This window comes from Lissotriton helveticus, chromosome 7 (genome assembly GCF_964261635.1).
Source record: "Lissotriton helveticus chromosome 7, aLisHel1.1, whole genome shotgun sequence".
Taxonomy (NCBI): Eukaryota; Metazoa; Chordata; class Amphibia; order Caudata; family Salamandridae; genus Lissotriton; species Lissotriton helveticus.
Genome location: NC_136068.1, coordinates 1,316,868,398 through 1,316,889,478, shown reverse-complemented (window position 1 = coordinate 1,316,889,478; position 21,081 = coordinate 1,316,868,398). Strand labels below are relative to the sequence as shown.

Here is a 21,081-nt window from a genome sequence, read left to right as displayed (position 1 = left end):
ATGCTCTGGGTGGGTGCCATGCTGTCTGCCTCTGAGGCTGGAATAGTAATCTAATATATGCCATTGCCAACCTCATCACATGCCAGTCTCCATCTTCACTACTAACGTCCTCCCTTCTCCACGGTACACAATGAAGGGGAAAGTCAGGGATTGCAGTATGGGGTTTGCAAGGAAAGGATGATACTTTCTAGGCACAATGGCTTTATGATCTATGCAAGAAAACAACAAGCAAATAAGGCAACACTTCTTTATCCACATTCAGATAAAATCTTTATTACCAGAAATAAATCTTTAAAAATCAGAAAGGAAGATTTGAGTGTCTCTATTGCTTGTCTGCTGCTCCATGGTTCGCCTAGTACATTGTTTGTGCAATCTGAGAGATGTTGGTCCACAGGTGTACAGAAAGTGAAGGTCCAAGCAAGTGTCCAGGAGATACTTGTACAGTGACAGTCAGAAGATAGAGTGATTGATACAAGGCCGTAGAGAGGAAGAGAGAGATGACGAAGGCTGTCTAAATGAATAATGGAGGTCCATGTGATAGAGGTGCAGAAACATAGAGGAGAAATACGGTGGACTGGAAGAAATGGAATGGCTGAAGGATAGCCTGGTGAAGGTTAGGCTCTTGGAAAGGAAAGGTAGCTGAGTCCAACTCTGGCAAGTGGCATGGTGGAAGGACAGAATGGTGGTCCAGGGGTGATGGAAGGGGAGCAGTGAAGAAGCAGAGTGGTTGAGGTGCTGATGCGAGTTGTGAAGGGCAGTAATGATGGAGGGGCAAAGTACAGTGGTAGCAATGGTCAAATGGTAGAGGGGCCAGTCTGTGAAGCAGAGTGCTGAGGGGAGGAATGGTGAGGCAGGGTGATGGAGGAGTGGGATAATGTCCTGGCAGAGCGGTGAAAGCTCAGGAAGCTGGAGGCGTGATGAAGGGGTGGGCTGATGGAAAGATGGAGTGATGATGATGAAGGAGTGAGATGATGGAGGGGCTGCCTTACAATGTACTGCTTTTGCTTCAAGTTTTAAAGGGTCCACCTAGCATTTCGACTGTTATTTGCATTCAGTACGGACCCTTTTCTCCTTTGGGACATTCAGACTGCTCCCCAAGTGCAGCTGGAGAAATCATATTTTCTAACGCTACTTTAATTCTTCCAGAGTCCCATGTCTTCAAAACAAGATGTTCTTTGCGAGGAATAGCCCTTATGGCCTTTCCGTGCCGCCAGGCTGGAGTCTTACTTTTAGGCAGTCTCAACCCCAATGGACTTTAACGTTGTTTCACACCTGAAAGTGACAATGCTTTGATCGGATCATTCATGTTTGGCCCAAACCACTGTAAGCTCACTCCTGTGTCTGCTAAGCATTGATCTCCCATCTGCCTCCGCCCCATAGACGAATTACAACACGCATTAGCACACCGTGCCGCTGCCTCCTGCGAGCACTGGGGTGTGTAGCGTCACGCATACCTTCTGTAGCACTGTAATGTCCCATACCACATGTGAGCCATGCACTCTCCTTTTTTTAAATAATTTTGGCAGCCAATTGCACAAATGCTCACGTGCCTCGTCCACTTACAGCCTGTCCTGATTTGCTAGACAACAGCATTTGTTTTGTGGTACTTTACTTTCACTTTAAGTGTTCTAGGTACGGCCTCCAAAATGCCATCATGCAAAATGCTGGTGAGAAAAACCCAGGATTGGTTGAGAATTTGGTGAGACCCAATGTCACCACTGTAATCGTATGTTTGCTTTTCCCATCAAAAATGCTGGACTGCAAGTACCAGAATGGAAAGTAAAAATGAAAAGTGGGTACACAATTAGTGCCAGACAGAAGTCAGAGGACCTTTAGGGACACAACACAAGCGAGTTGTAGGTTCCTACGCAGCTTCCCCACCCACAGTGACCACAGCCCATGAATGTATCATGAAAACCCAGGAATGGAACACTGCGTCCTTGGTGACATGGAGTCACCTGGTAACCTTACTTATGGAGTACGGTAGCCATTAATATGCAGATAGATTTTTCCAACTTCCCAGTCCCGAGCAGCGCCCAGTTTATGTTTTCCAACAAGCCACTTCGGATGCCACAACCAATTCCAAATACAACCGAAACCCAGGAGTGGATTTATTTGTGATTGGTGGAGTTTTCCTACTTCATCCGCACTTTAACTACATTCTCCTCTGGCTTCTTAAGAAATTGCTTTGAATTTGATGCTGGCGATGACACTTTCAAAGCATTAATGATATTAATAACCATGAATATATATTAACCATATGACCATGTACCTAGGAGTTTCATTTCTGGTTCGTTTACAGACATTTTAATCTTGAACCTTAGTTGTTTCATTTGAAGTTAACAAAACCTGTAAGTGAGAGTCGCATGGTGACCTTAATTCAAGTCCTTCAAGGTCACAGCAGTGCAAGCTTCTCAATCTGCCCAGCAGTGCGCAGCCAACCCCTGGGGATGGGTAAGATGAAAGATCAGAGTCCATGACCATTTTACCCTTGGCACTTCTGCTGGAAAACAAACCAGGGACCCAGTGCGGCTAGGTCTCCCTGTGTAGTGTGTGACACCTTTAATCAACCCTAGCTTTTAGCAAACAGTACTTTTTTATTCTGTGGGAGGTTATTTTGCTTTTCCAGTTTTAGAAATGTATCTCCCAGTGTACAGATGCCTAGTGTTGCAGGACGGTGTAGGCATGGATGTGAATGTCAGCGGTGCTCCCGTTCTGAACAGTCGTGCCGCAATCAGCCCTCAAATAGTTCAGAAAATTATTTTGCTCATCTTGATTTTCAATACAGGATCCCAAAACCAGTTTTCAAATCTCAATAAATATTGAAAAATAAAATAAATAACATTATAGCCGTCGAAAAGTGGCAAATAAGAGCTCGACATGGATTGAAGGTCTGAGGGTGTCCCTTGGAACTCCAGGTTGGCGTGTGCGGCGGTGGCCCGGGCCACTCTTGTGATTGGATAAAAGGCGTGAGCCGAGACACTCCTTCGCTGAAGCCCAGGTTTGGCTAACATTTCGGACCCTGGCACTTATACCGTAGGAGCAGCCCACTTTTGGTAGACCTCCCACGTTACTAGGGTTGGCCGTTGGTCAAAGGCGGCCAGGCCTTGCCCAGCCCTTGTGGTCACAAGCAGTCCTGGCACAGAGCCACCTGCCCCCAGCGGAAGTCCCGGCATGGGCAGAGGCGTCGGTACTTCTCATGGTGCCCGGCACAGCTGAAGAGCAGCTCCTCCTTCTGCAGGTAGCACTCGTGCACTGTCTCCACCACTGCTGGGTAAAGATGGTTCATCTCGGCCTCGGTACTGTCACACTGCACGTTCAACCTAAGGGAGGGAAAAGAAAGGACATGACATTGTCATCAACAGGCAATGGTACTGCACACTACGCAAGAAAATGTGAAGCAGCAACTATTGGCAATAAAACAACACAGCAACGGAGAAATGGATATGACGCAAGCATCACTGGGCAATAACTACACAGAACAATAAAGAGAACTGACATGACTTGAGCATCTCTGGGCAATAACTACACAGAACAATAAAGAGAACTGACATAAGCATCACTGGGCAATAACTACACAGAACAATAAAGAGAACTGACATGACTTGAGCATCTCTGGGCAATAACTACACAGAACAATAAAGAGAACTGACATAAGCATCACTGGGCAATAACTACACAGAACAATAAAGAGAACTGCCATGATATGAGCATCACTGAGCAATAACTTCTCAAAACACTAAAGAAAACTGCCATGACATGATCATGACTGGGCAATAACTACACAGAACAATAAAGAGAACTGCCATGAGCTGAGCATCACTGGGCAATAACTACACAGAACAGTAAAGAGAACTGCCATGACATGAGCATCACTGGGCAATAACTTCTCAAACCACTGAAGAGAACTGACATGACATGAGCATCACTGGGCAATAAATACACAGAACAATAAAGAAAACTGACATGAAGTGAGCTTCACTAGGCAATAACTACACAGAACAATAAAGAGAACTGCCATGACATGAGCATCACTGAGCAATAACTTCTCAGAACACTAAAGAGAACTACCATGACATGAGCATGACTGGGCAATGACTACACAGAACAATTAAGAGAACTGGCATGACATGGGCATCACTAGGCAATACATTCTCAAACCACTGAAGAGAACTGCCATGACATGAGCATCACTGGGCAACAACTACACAGAACAACAAAGAGAACTGACATGATGTGAGCATCACTGGGCAATAACTACACAGAACAATAAAGAGAACTGACATGACATGAGCAGCACTGGGCAATAACTACACAGAACAATAAAGAGAACTGACATGACATGATCATGACTGGGCTATAACTACATGGAACATTAAAGAGAGCTGACATTATTAGTATTATTATCATTATTATTATTTGGTCATTTGATAACGTGCATGACTCACTCCCAGAGGAGTATCTCAGCGCTATGCTGCATGAGACAAGAAATGGAGGGAATCTAAAAAAATCAAGTCTTAAGCTCCTTCTTAAAGGAGGGGAAGTCTGGGCAGGAGCAAAGGCTAAGAGGGAGTTTATTTAAGTGATAAGGGTTGTGTGAGAGAAAGTTCTGCCCCCATTTCTTGTGGTACGGATACGAGGGATCACCAAAAGCGCCTTGTCCGAAGAACTCAGACATCTTGAAGGAAGGTAGAGATTTAGTTGAGAAGACAAATACGCTGTCCAAGACTTGTGAAGTGCTTTGTGTATCAACCAAAAGAGTTTTAAGATGGCATGCTTCTAAATAGGCAGCCAATGAAGCTTCCTAAGGGTTCCAGGGAGGAAGGCGAGCGAGAGGGAAGATTACAAATTAGATGAGCGGCAGTGTCCTAAACCACTTACAGTTTGGACGGCAAGTGTGGTTTACTGAGGTCAGGACCGCGTTCCCATGGGCCAGATGACTGGTGATGAGAGCCTAGACAAGAGTCTTCCTAACGGTATCTGGAAGCCACGGAAGGGCTTTTTTAATGTTATGAGTATCACTGGGCAATAATTACGTAAAGAAGTAACATGAACTGACATAACGTGATTATCCTGGGACAATAAGTATATAGGATAATGCAGAGGACGACGTGCTTAAACACGGCACTGCACACATAATTCCAACATAAGTCCCAGAACGATCTCATTACAACTTCATACTACTCTTGCAGGACACTCATAGGTACCATACCGAGGCAAGAGTGCAAACAAAGACAATTGCTGGTGTTGCACCATGATACACGCCCCCTAAAGTAAGTTCCCTAACAGGCATACCTTTGATCCCAATAAAGACAGTGACAAAATGTGACAATCACACTTATGGTTGTTTATTTGTTTCTATTTTTCGTGAAGTGGTGAATCGAACTGGTCATTAATTGGATACATTTGAAGATAGGCACCCTCTTTGGAAAGGTAAGTCGTTGAAGTTAAAGCAGGTGTGTTGGTAGGGCACTTGATACACTTTAGAAAGAGGACATGATGATTTTCTTTTGTTTGTTTTTTTCAGTGAGTTTGGTCCTGATGAGAACCGGAAGTCACTAGGTTCGAAACGCGTAGACCTTGGAATACCAAACAAACAGCTTATAACAACTGGCTTCGAAAGTATTGAATTGTTTATGATTCACACAAAATCAAATGTGTCAAATAGGACAAAATGAAATGTATATAGAATGTAATTAGAAGTTTCATTCAGTGTAAATGTGGTTTGGTATGTATGTGTGTGTGAATGTAAGGTGTTATTCATTTTCTTTTTATGTTTCCCCTTCTTTTTGTAAAATTGTAAATCTGGATAGTGTATGGCGTGTGTAGTTGTATAAAACTGTACATAGGTATTGTGTATTGAGATACAAATTGGTATCATGCATTTGTCTAAATGCATTTAATATTTTTTTCAAAAATAATATCAAAATAAAAAAAGCAATTAAGAAGCTTTAAATGGTTTGATGGTATATCCGCACATTTTCTTACAGATTCAGCTATAAACAAACAGCAGTATTGACAATCTCTTGTGGTTGTTTATGATTTGGTGCCCAGCCTTACTGCTTAGTGCCACACCCTTTGTTGTTATACAGAGAATAGGGCGGGGCATGAGCAATACCCTGACAACAGAAGAGAACGAGTATGGCATAATCATCATTCAGCAATGACTGTACATAAAACAAAAATAAAAATATGCACGTTCATTGCTGGCAAAACTCTACTCAAACAAAAAGAGAGAATAGACACCCATGACCATCAATGGCAATAACTCTACATGTACAGAACACTAGAGAGCATCGGCGCAGCATGAGCGTCAAACAGTGCCTGGAGAAACAGGAAGTGAGGGCATAGACAGGATGACCATAGCTATACAATAACACTAAGCTGTGCAATAGAGAGATTGGAAAGACATAAGCACCCCTTGCCAACAAAGCTACACTGAGCGATAGAATGGATATGGAATGAGAACTGTTGGCCAATAACAACACGCAGACCAATAGAGAGAATAGGCATGTTATGATCGTTGCAGGGCAATGACAGGATACAAAGCAATAGAGAAATTAGGCATAACATTAGCATAACCGTTGAGAGAGCGCTACACAGAAGTGGAAAATTGTAGGGGTGCATCATATGTACAAGTAGTCAACACCCGTATATATATATATATGGTTTACTAATCATGTTCAAGTGCGATGTAGGGTTGAGAACTGAAGTATTTGATGCTAGAACTACATGCAGAACAAATGTTAAGGGTTTGAAACACTAATGATGCCGTTTTAATAGATTACCATTGTATGTTTAGGTCTGCTTTATGAAACTTCATATTTGCATTTATATATATATATACGTGATAAGCTTGCTTAAAAATAGAAAATGTATTTGCTTTAAAGTTGGAGGCCTAAAGAACGAAAGGATTGTTCATGTAGGATGTTGGGCCTATAAAACGTGCAGAGGTCTAGTCCATGGAAATCGTGGAGGCCTGAATGGAAATGTTTTGCTTAACATTAAATGGTAGAAATGTTTAGTAAAAGCGGCCTTTGGCTAAAACTAATCAACGTTAAAGAATGTGTGAGCCGATTCTCATGTATTTCCTTGCAGGTGCCGGACCATGTAGACAGTAGAGTAGAAGGGCCCATTGTGTATGAGTGTTAGGATGTTAGACTCAGACATGGAGGAGTAGCCGAGGAATTTAAAGATACAACTTGAAGCGACTGAGAGTCTGGGACCCAAGGACATTTGGACCGACAAGGATGGAAAGGTGCCATAATGGAAAATTCTGGAAACCAACACCTTCGAGAGGGGCGTACCTGAAGGCGTGTCGCCAGTATTGTGGGGTTTTGCATTAGGGACAGCTCCCCGAGTGAGGAGGTAGAGCAGATGGGCTGAGGAGCTAGAGAGAGCGGTTGGATTGGCAAAGAGCTTAGCTAGGACTGAGGATTCTCTAGACTAAAGAGAAAGTGAGTGAACTTCTATGGAAGTCACCACGGCTGACACCTTTTGCTAGGGTGTGCTATGGTTGAGTAGGGATGTCACATAGTATAGAGTAGGGATAGATTAACTTGACTTTTCTTTTCAATGCATACCAGAACTCAAGTTACAGCAATTTTTGTTAGCCTGATGATTCTGGAATTGATTCTCGTATTATTCATAAGCCGCCTAAGACTTTTCCGTAGGATTTTGTTTGTATTAGTGCCTGTTTATCTTTTGAACCTCGTGTTGAGGTGTTTGTATCTTCAGCTGTTTTCATTTCTGTAATAAATCTTCAAACATAGTCTTAGTCAGTGGTTTTTTGGGGGAAGCAACTGGGAATTGTAGAAAGTATTGATTGTTGGTAAATAGGTTGCCTAATTCACTCTATGACAGATAAAAAAGGTCCAGTCGACCTGTGACGGGATTGTGGAAGTGGTAACAGGCTCTAGAATGAAAATCCCGCCTTCTCACCATGAAAAAACTGCAGAGAGCAACTGAGAATGAACAGAGCATAAGCATCCACTGCCAATAAAACTACACTGAGCGATAGACAGAATGGGTACGGCAGGAGCATCGCATTAACATTGTGCAGAACAATAGAGAGGAAAAGCAAAGCTTGAGCACCAAAAGACATAACTCAACGTACAGAAGCAGAGAGAATTAGCACAGCATGCACATCACATTACAGCGACACAAGACAGACAAACAGTGCCCAGAGGAAAAGGAGAATGACCTTTAGCATCAACGAGCAAGCATCCTGCAGATATGCATAGAAGTGAATAGATAGTGGACATGCCGCCAGCATCCTAATAACTAAAATGCGCAAACACTACCAAAGTGGGGAAGACGGGGGCTCAATGGTTGTCAGTGATATGAGCTGTTTTCCTTCTCAAGAACAACATGGTCAATGAGTGTTTTTACTTGGCACTAATAAGTTGTAGCCCATACAAACACCAGCTTCCTGTGTAAGGGCACTGAGGGGAATCCACTCCAGTGCACGCCCCTCAATGCCCGTACATACTTCTGTAAGGGCACCAAGGGTTATGCAGTGCACTCCTTTGCAGTGCATACCCTTAGGTGCCCTTACATAAGTGTGTAAAACCACCGAGGAGTATGCACTGCACTACAATGCTCAGCATAAACCTCGGTGCCCTTACATATATATGTAAGGGCACAGAGGGGTACACAGTGCACTACAACACAGTGCATACCCCTCAGTGCCCCTACATAAGAATGTAAGGGCACCGAGGCGTATCCACTCCAGTGCATACCGCTCAATTCCCTTACATACTTATGTAAGGGCACTGAGGGGTATGCTGTGCACTCCAGTGCAGAGCATATCCCTCGGTGCCCTTACCTAAGTATATAAGGGCACCTAGGGGTATCCACTCCAGTGCAGACCACTCGTGCCCTTACACACTGATGTAAGGGCACCAAGGGTTATGCAGTGCACTCCTTTACAGTGCATACCCTTAGGTGCCCTTACATAAGTATGTAAGACCACCGAGGGGTATGCACTGCACTACAATGCTCAGCATAAACCTCGGTGCCCTTACATATATATGTAAGGGCACAGAGGGGTACACAGTGCACTCCAGCACAGTGCATAACCCTCAGTGCCCCTACATAAGAATGTAAGGGCACCGAGGTGTATCCACTCCAGTGCATACCGCTCAATTCCCTTACATACTTATGTAAGGGCACTGAGGGGTATGCTGTGCACTCCAGCGCAGAGCATATCCCTCGGTGCCCTTACCTAAGTATATAAGGGCACCTAGGGGTATCCACTCCAGTGCAGACCACTCGTGCCCTTACACACTGATGTAAGGGCACCGAGGGTTATGCAGTGCACTCCTTTACAGTGCATACCCTTAGGTGCCCTTACATAAGTATGTAAGACCACCGAGGGGTATGCACTGCACTACAATGCTCAGCATAAACCTCGGTGCCCTTACATATATATGTAAGGGCACAGAGGGGTACACAGTGCACTCCAGCACAGTGCATATCCCTCAGTGCCCCTACATAAGAATGTAAGGGCACCGAGGCGTATCCACTCCAGTTCATACCGCTGAATTCCCTTATATACTTATGTAAGGGCACAGAGGGGTACACAGTGCACTCCAGCGCAGAGCATATTCCTCGGTGCCCTTACCTAAGTATGTAAGGGCACCTAGGGGTATCCACTCCAGTGCAGACCCCTCGTGCCCTTACACACTAATGTAAGGGCACCGAGGGGTATGTGCCCTGCAGTGGTACTTAAACGAGGCCGGAAGAGGGAGCAGTCCCTCCAAGTTTAAAAATCACTGCAGGTGAAGGTGTAATCTGCAGTGGTTTTTTTTTTTAAATAGAGGGACTGCTTCCTCTGAGCCCTGTTTAAAACCGTTACAGTGCTGATTTAAGTCAGTCGGCGGAATTAAAAATTCCGCCCACCCCTAGTGTACGTGGTGGTTATATGTGTGTGCGTTTGTGAGTATTTGAGTGCAAATTACAGACAGAGAGAGATAGGCGAGGAGAGGTGGGATGGTTAGTAATTCTGCTACTTACGCTATCACTGAAGCTGGAACTAGGCGTACCCTGGTGCAATAGCCTGCATCTAAAACCTTCAATACTAAGGTGAAGCAGTAGATGGCTTACTTTTCTGGCATAAGACCATGATTTCAACACCACCCCTTCAAATTGGTTCATCAGTTCTGTTCGTGGGAGAAGCTTTCATCACTACACCCATATTGTACCTATTTGGGTCCTATCAGAAGCCAGCACCACTGTTACCTCTCTTTGCATGCTATCCCCGTGCTAGGGCAACGTTAACTGCCGCAGTCCATGCTTTACATGCTGCCTGTGTGCTAGGTTACCCAGCACTGAAGTAGCCAATGCTGTACACGCCGTCTGTGTGTTAGTTTACCTTGCACTGCTGCTGCCCATGCTGTACATGCTACCTGCGTGCTACAGCACCTTGCACTGCTGCTGCCCATGCTGTACATGCTACCTACATGCTAGGGAACCTTGCACTGCTGCAGCCTTTGCTGTACACGCCATCTGTGTGCTACAGCACGTTGCACTGCTGCTGCCTATGCTGTACACAGTGTCTGCATGGTAGGGTACCCTTCACTTCTGCAACCCATGCTCTGATTACTGTCTGCATGCTAGGGCACCTTGCACTGCAGCAGTCCATGCTGTAGTGTACACACTGTCTGCGTGCAGGGGAATCCTGCACTGCTGCAGCCCATGCTGTACACGCTGTCTGCAAGCTAGGGCACTTTGCACTGCTGCAGCCCATGCTGTACACACCATCTGCCTGCTAGGGAACCTTGCACTGTTGCAGCCCATGCTGTACACGCTGTCTGCAAGCTAGGGCACTTTGCACTGCTGCAACCCATGCTGTACACACCATTTGCCTGCTAGGGCACCTTGCACTGTTGCAGCCCATGCTGTACACACCATCTGCCTGCTAGGGAACCTTGCACTGTTGCAGCCCATGCTGTACACACCATCTGCCTGCTAGGGAACCTTGCACTGTTGCAGCCCATGCTGTACACACCATCGGCCTGCTAGGGCACCTTGCACTGCTGCAACCCATGCTGTACACACCATTTGCCTGCTAGGGCACCTTGCACTGCTGCAGCCTATGCTGTACACACCATCTGCCTGCTAGGGAACCTTGCACTGTTGCAGCCCATGCTGTACACACCATCTGCCTGCTAGGGAACCTTGCACTGTTGCAGCCCATGCTGTTCATGCTATTCTGTGTGTTAGGGTACCTGCCACTGTTGCAGCCCATGCTGTACACACCATCTGCCTGCTAGGGAACCTTGCACTGTTGCAGCCCATGCTGTACACACCATCTGCCTGCTAGGGCACCTTGCACTGCTGCAGCCCATGCTGTACACACCATCTGCCTGCTAGGGCACCTTGCACTGCTGCAGCCCATGCTGTACACACCATCTGCCTGCTAGGGCACCTTGCACTGCTGCAACCCATGCTGTACACACCATCTGCCTGCTACGGAACCTTGCACTACTGCAGCCCATGCTGCACATGCCATCTGCGTGCTGGGGCACCTTACACTACTACAGCCCATGCTGCACATGCCATCTGCGTGCTGGGGCACCTTCCACTGCTGCAGCCCATGCTGTACACGTTGGTGGTGTGCTAGTGCATCTTATGCTGCTGCCGCCATCCTGTCACCTGGTCTCTGTGTGTGAGGGACACTTCACTGAGATATTAAATGAATACGACAGATACATTTGAATGTAAGGTCATCGCCTCTGATAAAAGCTGGAGTGGTGTTCTGCATGCCCGAGGCTAAACAAACATCCTTCTCTCATCAGCACCAGACATGCTGGATCTGATGCTGTCAGGTTTTCAGGCACTCTGTCTGCAGGAGCATCTTAGAAATTCAACGTTTGCTTGGGAGGCAGAAACCCACTGAAGCGGAGTGCAGGAAACTGACAGACCTGTCCAAATATGTGCACATCTCAGACATGCAACGCTGCACAGACTGAAATCAGGTGCATGGGGGAGACGTTTTGCACGGAGTTGGGAGGAGCCATACCAATGTTAGGCCTGGAGAGCATAAATTGCAGAAGTTGTTTGGCATTCAAGGAACCAGACATCCTTGATCGGAGTGATGACTTTAGAAGACCCACTGATGCTAGGAAAGAGTCAGGCGACTGACTCTGTCCTCACCACACCTGTCTGACAGAGGCCTGTTTTAAAGTGGAATTCCTAAACTAATTTTGGTTGTTTTTAATATCCTTTCAATTAAAAACAATATGAACATCAATTAAGTTAAAAGTAATCCCAAAGTAAGAGTAGTTTTGGCTACAAGCGGCTGCACAGATGTTAATCTTGTCAAGTGATAATAGTAGGCACTTACCCTTTAATGGTTAAACTATTCTAAAACCATAAATACAAATGAACAGAAAGAAACACAAAAGGGAGTGCCTCAATAATCCAACAATTTTACTGTAGAGCGTGTGCTCTTGTTCCGATAGAAAAAAACACATTATTTAATGGTGTCAGTATCAATATCCTCTGCTCCAAGATCAGAATAACATGGGCCGTAGTGGGAAGTGCCCAAAAAACATCAATGATTGAGACCGGCCAACGCGGTTCTCCTCTGAGAGGACTTCATCAGGGTTTATGTATTTCTTTGAAGCAATGTCCCATCGATGTTTAAGTGTAAGGGAATCTGTTCTCCCAACAATTCTTGGAACACCCCTATTGCTCCTTGATATTGTAGAAAAAAAACATAAGGCCAGATAAACAAGCTGCTTAATATCCACAACCCACTGAGTTCTGTACGCTCAAACTGAATAACTCAACCTAGGAAAACGGTACTTAACAGTGGTGGTGCATCATGTTATTCGGTCTGAGCTTACAGAACCCAGTGGGGTGTGGATATTAAGCAGCTTCTTTATATGGCCTTCTATTATTTTTCTACGATACGATATCAAAGTAGCAATAGGAGTGTTCCAAGAATTGTTGTGAGAACGGATTCCCTTACACTTAGACATCAATGTGATATTGCTGTAGAGAAATACACAAACCCTGAGGAATGAAGTTAAGCCACTTCAAAAGAACAAACTAAGTTTTATTAATTATTCATAAATAATTCCCTCCATCAAGGATTTCTCCTTATCGGGCTTGTCTTTCAGAATAAATACTGCAAATACACATTTGCCTTGGGTCTTACTCACAGTTGTTGTTATGTTAATATTGTGACATGAGAATATCAAGGACAAAATATTGAAGGACAAAATATTGAAGTGAGGACATATATGGAAGTATAGATTTACTATTCCTAACTCCACATGACGCTTGTACAATGTACCTTGCAGAGAGATGCACTGCATAGGTACATATATGTGGAACTAGCTGTAGAAAGGCCAGACTTACTTACCTGTCCGTATTTTTTTCCATATTTTGCCAAAATATTCTGTCCCGAAGTCCTAGCATCTTATCCAGGTTGCGCACTCATGCTCCATCGCTTACTGGAGTACAGAGAAATCTTCCTGGATCACACAGCTGGTTCTTACTGTAGCTCTGATACATGAGGCTTTACTGATCTTATGGTCCATAAATGCCTTCCAATGTTAGGGTCATCATGTGCCATTTTTCACAAACTGTTGTGTAATTTTGGATCCAGGATAAAAACACCATTGATGAAATATTCCTGACAATTCCAGTTTTCCTCCATGTGGAAATTCACATGAGCACTGGTGAGCCTTCTTTCCAATGCAACATTATATTCTAAACTTTAGGTTGTCCGTCAGTCTCTCAGCCGGATACGCTGACTTTCCTTTCAGGTGCACACATTACCTGTGATTTAAGAGGTGCACCATTCTGATCTAAGCCTTGCCTTTGCTGTAGGGGAGTTTGTGAGCATGAGACGGTTGTGCTGGAGTGACCTTTTTTCTGGACATGCCTTTCCTGTTACTTGGTACCGACTATATAGATTCAGTTTTGGTTCCTTCTGATGGCCCCTTAGCTGGTTTCCGATCCCCAGCACCACCCTGGCTGTTCCGGCTCCATGGGTTTCCACCACGTACACAACTAGTATCCCTTACTAAGTGATCTCTGCTTATGGATCAGGTAACGAAGGACTGTGGTGACAGGGAACAAGAGCGCGAAATAACGGGTTCGCCATGACCAGCTTGTAGTAACTTCCTTTCTCTACTTTCACGACAGGAGGCAGTGCAGTGACTCAGATAGAGAGGAGATAGTTAAAATCTGCAGGGAGAGGTGTGAACTCGCAAAAATTACATATTTGAAAGGAAATAAAGTAGAGCTTCTGAAACCCTCCTCTAGGATCCCTGGTGACCCACTGGTGGATCACACTCGGACTAGCCCCAAACATACACGGCACAGTTATCCACATATTTTTTAAAGTATTCCCACTGCTGACTGTAAAGTAGCTGCACACTTGAGAGGGCCTCTTAAGATCACAACTGAGAAGGGAGTGCTGAAGAAGTAGAATAAGGCAGGGATAGCGCCTACCAGGTATCCAGACCACTAGTATTTCCAAGGCTCTGCCTTTTGGGCCTTTCCTCAAAATCAAGGTGACCCTGCCACCCCCGAGATGATTCCAGTCCTCCCATAACAGATTCAGTTAGTGGCGCTGGAAAGCAGGCGCTTGTATTCTGTGAACAGTCAGATGAAAATCCTATGATGCCACGGCTCCGAGAAACCTTCCAGGCAGTGCAACACCTCACAAGCATCACATGCACTCACACATGTGCCGGTGGGTGCACGCTGAATGGAATGGCCAGAGACAATGGCCTTGAAACACTCCACCAGAGTGGCGCTGCGCGTCATGCTGGAATAGAAGGAGTCACACAGATAGGAGAAGTGCTGTCGAGCTGCTAGAGGGACCCACATGGTCCTTACCAGAAGCAGTCCTGGGCATTCTTGGACCTACACTCAAATCATTTAAAGTCCCTGGAATATTTCCAGTTCTGTTTATCTCACAGCTGACTCTCATTGTTTACTGTAGGTCAGCACAACTGACCCACTGAATATAGAATCAAGCATTTACAATGCAACGGTCTCGCCTTTCCAAAAGTTAGAGCTATTGGCATTGTAAATGACAAATTTGTTATGTATGTATTGGTTTTGAAAACAGATAAATAAATGGCATAGTCATTTACAATGCCAAAAGCTTCATCTCTCGCAAATGCGAGACCTATTGCATTTGCACACACAGAGCCACATACACACAGACACACACACACACACAGAGCCACACACACACAGAGCCACACAGACACACAGAGCCACACACACACAGAGCCACACACACAGCCACACACACAAACACAGAGCCACACACACACACACAGAGCCACACACACACACACAGAGCCACACACACACACACACACACAGAGCCACACATACACAGAGCCACACACACACACAGAGCCACACACACACACATAGAGCCACACACAGTACACACACAAAGCCACACAGACACACACACAGAGCCACACACACACACTGCCATCGGCTTCCTCAAATATGGCCTGCAGCGGCTAGGCGTTAAACACAGGAATAATGGTAACCCGGGAGTAAGTTATTTCCTCCAAGCAGTCTGGCTCTGGCCGTCCCTCGGCCCACTCCTTTTCCAAAGTGGGGTTGTGCGTGGATACGTTAGCGTCCTCTGACCCCATTCCCTCCCTTTTCAGCCCCTCTGTATCCGTTCAACCCCTCCTACTACGGTCTACAAAAGAAGGGGGGTTCGTAGTTCCCTCCCTCGGGTCCCCATTGCTTTTATTTGGCAGAGAGCGACCCCGTGTTTTGTTTCGGCGGCCCGCTCCCTCCATCATGTCTTCTCTTTTTACGCACGGTTGTGGGGCAGATGTAGATTCCGAGCCCTCGGTCACCGGAACAACGCCGAGGCTTCCTGGACAGAGTACCACAGCACGAGTACAGGACTTGTGCTCCCCGGTCGGTAACCCTCCCCCGTCGGTGGAAAATTGTATCTTCTGCGGCCTCGTGCACGAGCCAACACATGCTGAGCGGAATATAACGGGGGCACACATGGAATTCGACGCGGGTGTTCTGCCCAAACCTTCCACCTCCTGTGTGCCATGCATCCACGTCACTTCATTACTAATGCAACATGTCGCAGTAGTTACGGAGTTTCATGTACCACACAGGCCCTTCGCAGGACATAAACTGCCCTGTGGGGCGTTACAGTCTGCTGTGGCCCAACGCCATAAGTTGTTTGCAGTGTGTCTGATTGGGATACCTTACTTTGTGCCTCAAACGGCGGGTGGGATGGGGCTTGCTGTATATTGGTCGGTGTGCCTTATGTTGTGATTACATGATGTGCTACGTCTGTGCAGTATGTAATGGGACTCGTTGTTGTGTGTAGTTTATGTGCTGTGGCCACATGTGCCCTCCCTGTGCCTTGAAGACCCATTTGTCAGGTGCAGATTGGCACTGAGGTGTTGTCCCTGGGTGCCTGCCCTCTGTTGATACAATAGAACTTGTGAGTGTGACTCACATGCGCTGTGTAGCATATACATGTTGGGATCCATTGACTCTCTCGTATGTAGGGTATGCTGTGTGCAGCAAATGTGCTAAAGCCATGTGTGATCTGTGCAGTGTGTGGTTGCGGTCTCATGTGTGGCGCATGTGCTGCAGCAATATGAGTCCGGTTCAGCACATGTACTGGGGCCCCAGGTGCAGGTGACCTACAGGAGTCCAACCTGTTAGGGGTTGCGTGTGCTGGCGTCCACCGTGGCACAGTCAGGCGGCGCACACGTGCCCTGATTAAGACCTGTGTGCAGTCTAGGTGATGACGTATCTGTCTTGGGGGTCATAGGTTTTGTGTGCTAAGGTGTAACGTGTGCGTGTTGGGATCCCATGACATGGGAATGTTCTGTGCAATAAATGTGTTAAGGTAATGTGTGTCAAGGCCCTCCCTGCCCAGAGCGGTGTGAGCCAGGAAGCTGCTTTACAGGCAGGTACTGGAGCCAATGTGTTATGTGCAGTGCATGTGCTGTAGCCCCTCTGTCTTATGCAGGGTATAAGCTGAAAGCCTGGTGTCCTGTGCTGTATGTTTGGCGGCGTGCGGCCCAATGTCCCCCCTGCACTGTATGTGTGGATTCTCTTTAAGTGCAGGGTTGTCTTGGGGCCAGAAGTGACCTTTACGAAGCGTGTGCTCGATTCACACACTCATGGGTAGTGCACTGGGGCCCGTTGTCGCCTGTTCACTCTGTGATAGGGACCTTATGTGTTCTGTGCAGTGTATGTGGTGAGCACCTTATACCATGTGCACTGTAGGTGCAGTTGCGCGTGTATACGTGAATTGTATGTGGCAGTGTCTCTTGTGGAAAGTATGCGATGAAGCCACATGTTTATGCAGAGTTCCTGCAGGGGACCCAAGTCTCTGCCTGAAGCCATGCATATTGTCCAGGGCATGTGCAAGGGTAGCCGGTGTGCAGCTGTGGAGGGGGTGTGCAGGAACAGTAAGTGCTGGTTACCACAGTGCTTATCCATTGGCCTGACTCGCCACATCTCCAGTGCAGAGCTCGAGTGCTGGGACCACGTTTGCTGGAGCCACACGTGAACTATGCCAAGCATTTACAGGGGTACTGTGTGTCTTGTATAGTGTGTGCTGTGGACACAAGCATGTGCTGAAGCCCCTGGTGATGTGCTGCATGCAGTATCCTGTGCAGTGACGGTGCTGTTCACTTTGCGTCCTTTGCACTGCATGTACTAGCCACCTCTCGAAGTCCACTGTGCGTGTAATGAGGCCCAGGTGTTATGTGAAGTGCACATGCTCGCCTCCATGTGGTGTGGAGTGTGTCCTGGGATGCCACGTACCTTGCGCAGTGCATGTGCTTAGCCTCCTCATGCACCGTGCAGTCTACACGAGTTTCTCCGCGGCCTGTGCAGTGACCCGTGGTGCCATGTGCAGGTGTGGGTGGGACTCGGTGTATTTGTTGTCCTGGCAGTTTCTCTGCACTGGACCCATGTACCCAGAGCAATAGGACCCATTATTAGGCCTTGTGCAGTGTATGTGCTTCATGCCTCATGTGTCGTTGGACCCCCCCCATGCCGTGTCTTATGCAAAGGGATATTTTGTGCCACATGGAGTGCATGTGCTTGGTCCCACATTCTCTTCACCCCATGTGTCCTATGCATAAAACTTGTGTGCTGGGACGACATGTGCCCCATGCAGTGTATGCGCTTGGTCTCATTTATCAAATGCTGCGTGAGTGTGTCTGCTGGACACCCTGTGTTACTTGCAGTACATACAGTGCACATGTTATAACCACTTCTCCCCTGTGCATTAAGCGCGCGCGCTGGGCACCCTGTCTAGCATGCGTTAGGACCCCATGTGGCCTGCGCAGAGTTATAGGTTAGGGTCGTATGCGTGCTGTGACCCCATGTGTCATGAGCAGTGTGTGTAAGGATCCCATGTGCGCTGTGCTGGTGCATCAAGTGTCCAGTGCAGTTCACGTTCCAGAATTCCACGTTTCTGCCCCGCCCTACCCCCACCCATACCCCTTCGCCCCCTCCGTTATCCCCTCTGAACACTGTAGTAAAGTGTATTTCTGCCGCTTCCTACTTATCCCTCGGGTCGATCCAGCTGGTCTGCTTGGTGTTGTGGTCAATGTAGAAAACCTTGCTGTCGAAGTCCCTTGCTTCCTCCAAGCCATAGGATAAAGTCAGCTGTCCATTCCCCTTACTAGGCATGATCAAGCCCCGCAAACTCCTCCATAAGTACGGAATGGGAGCGGGGTGGGGCCGCCAAGTGAACCGGGCAAAACAAAGTAGTTCTCCCACAACAAAGAAAAAAAAAGCAGAGAAAAAGTGCTACTTGAAGTATGTAAATCCTGTTTTGGGGCAAGAAACCAAAAATCCACTCGGGCTCAGTCCACCATGTCTGCCTGCGTCCCTCCTCCCGGGCTCGGGCAGCCCTGCGCCGAGAAAGCCGTCTGCATTGGGACCGGGGGAGAGCCAATAACCCTGCCTTGTTTCCAAGCAGCCCAGCGAGGGTCTCATTAGCATGGGGCTCATCTGCATGCACATTCCTCTCTCCGGCATTCCTGAGCCTTAACCCTGCCCTCGCTGTCTGCCTCGAGCACTCCTGCCGGTGACAGACACAGACCAGGAAAGCGAGGGGGAGGGGCGGCCCGGGAAACTACGGCAGCCTTCTTGCTAAAAAGGCGCACACCCCTAACAAACCCGGATGTTCTGTTCCTGGTACAAGTAAGGATTTCTTTAAAAGTCAGCCGTTCCTTCAAACTTAGTTTGTTGGCACGCATTTTGCATAGCACATGACGAAAAAATCTGTACTGGGCAGGGCACGCCCTATTTTGGCACACGCGGGAATTGAAACAGGGTTATAAAGTGATGTGTCCAATATGATATGAAGTGTGAAAACGGGGATCACCCGCGCATGTTACAAGTAAAGCGCGGGTGCCACGTCCTTTTCAGACGGGTTCGGCATTACTTACTGCTGGGGTAAAAGGTTCCTTATCTTCTTTATGGGGCCATCTGGACCCGCAAAGAAGATAAGAAACCTTTTACTTCAGCAGTAAGTCAAGGAGCTCAGTCTGAAAAGGACGGGGCTTAGCGAGAAAGAAGAACGTCAGAAGGACCTCTTCTCCAATGGCTGGCCACAGTTTAGGAGGCCAGCCAATGGAGAAGAGGGGCGGGGCTTAACCCTCGCTAGTGAAGTACACTCTAAAACATAAAATCTCGCAAGCTCGACTGCGCATGTGCGCAGTACGCCACGCGAGACCTAAAAAGTATCTCCGTCTGTGTACGGGCAGTACTTTCAATTAAGGCTTACCATTGCATCTGACTTGTAGAAGTACTTAATAATATTAAAGGGCATCAATGGTCCTAAGAAAACAAGGCTTACATTCATGGCTCTGAAGCAGCGAATATTCGACAGGAGAGCAATTGATATTTTAATGAGAATTGCGAAAACAATTGTGTAGGATGCCATTAGGGGGAATTTCAAACTCCAGAAAATATAAGGAAAACAAAAGACTTAGAAGAAGGAAATGTTCTGAGCGAGAAAGATTAGTCCAGACACATTGGTCAATTCAAGCTCGCAAAATTGGCCTCTTTGAAAAGTGTACGGCTGTGCAAAGCTGCAGAACGAGAGGGCTGACAACTTCTAACATTTTTTTTTTTAGAGTCACCTTCTCGACATTTAAAACTGATGAAATGTTTAAAACACTATAGACCCCTAAGAAAGGACCTTGCTGCAGCAAGATAATTCTCACTGTCATTCTGGGACCAGAGCAGCAGCCACTTACCTCCCTTCTGCTGCGCTGTATTCCTTCGCCTTTTCCAAATCTAGGAATTCCCATCCTAGATGTAAAGGGGTTGGTGAAAGGAAATGCAGAGGCCAGACAGCTTCCATTTGTTTCCCCTAGTTCACCTTAGTGGCAACAGGCCAATGAAAATCATGTCCTGTCCATATTCCACGAGATTTTCAGTTGCAGGGATTGGGAAAATGTGTCCACAGAGGCTTCTGCAAAATTTGGAGCTATTGCTCTGCTTGTTAAGTAGAACATTCCCAAAATGTGCCCAATTAATTAGGTGTAATTTAAAATGTACCCACAGTGAGCAGTCCATTTGGCAGTTTACTGGTGAAGGCTGAGCTTGATACAGACAACTACATTGCTTCTTGGCCTTGATTCAGAGGGAGTCAGAGTATACCATTTTTGTGCACCCCCCTCTGTTTGTGCACAGGTCAGAATTTCAAGTTGCATGGAATGTACCACACTGAGGAATATCTGGGTGTTATAATATCATCACCTATTGTTTAATTTTTGCAGGACAAACCAGTCGGAATTTAAAATAGGAAAATAATATTTACAGTGACATGCAGATTTTGGCGCAGCAAACATTAAGCTTAGCGTGATATTTTCCCAAAAATCAGAATAGGTGCAATGTATAGCACCAGAAGGATTCTGAACAGCAGGGAGTCGAATTTTAGAGGGGGTTGAAAAAGTGCACCTTCCCTTCGACCCACTCATAATTGGGGCCTCATCATGCTTTCTGTCCTGCAAATGAGAACTAACTACGCTTATCACAATTTTACCATTTTTCTGTCTGCACAAAAAGTCG

At 46.6% G+C, this 21,081-nt stretch overlaps 1 protein-coding gene across 2 annotated transcripts in view; it reads right to left on the bottom strand.

The window, feature by feature from the left end:
- Positions 1–247: 247 nt before the first annotated feature.
- The window catches only part of MGAT5B (alpha-1,6-mannosylglycoprotein 6-beta-N-acetylglucosaminyltransferase B), a 793,707-nt gene continuing 772,873 nt past the window's right edge, over positions 248–21,081 (bottom strand). For both annotated transcript variants that reach the window (XM_078654621.1, XM_078654622.1), the window contains exon 17: positions 248–3,323. In XM_078654621.1, coding sequence (XP_078510747.1) covers positions 3,125–3,323 — 199 coding nt within the window. In that variant the 3' untranslated portion in view covers positions 248–3,124. The remainder of the gene's footprint in view (positions 3,324–21,081) is intronic.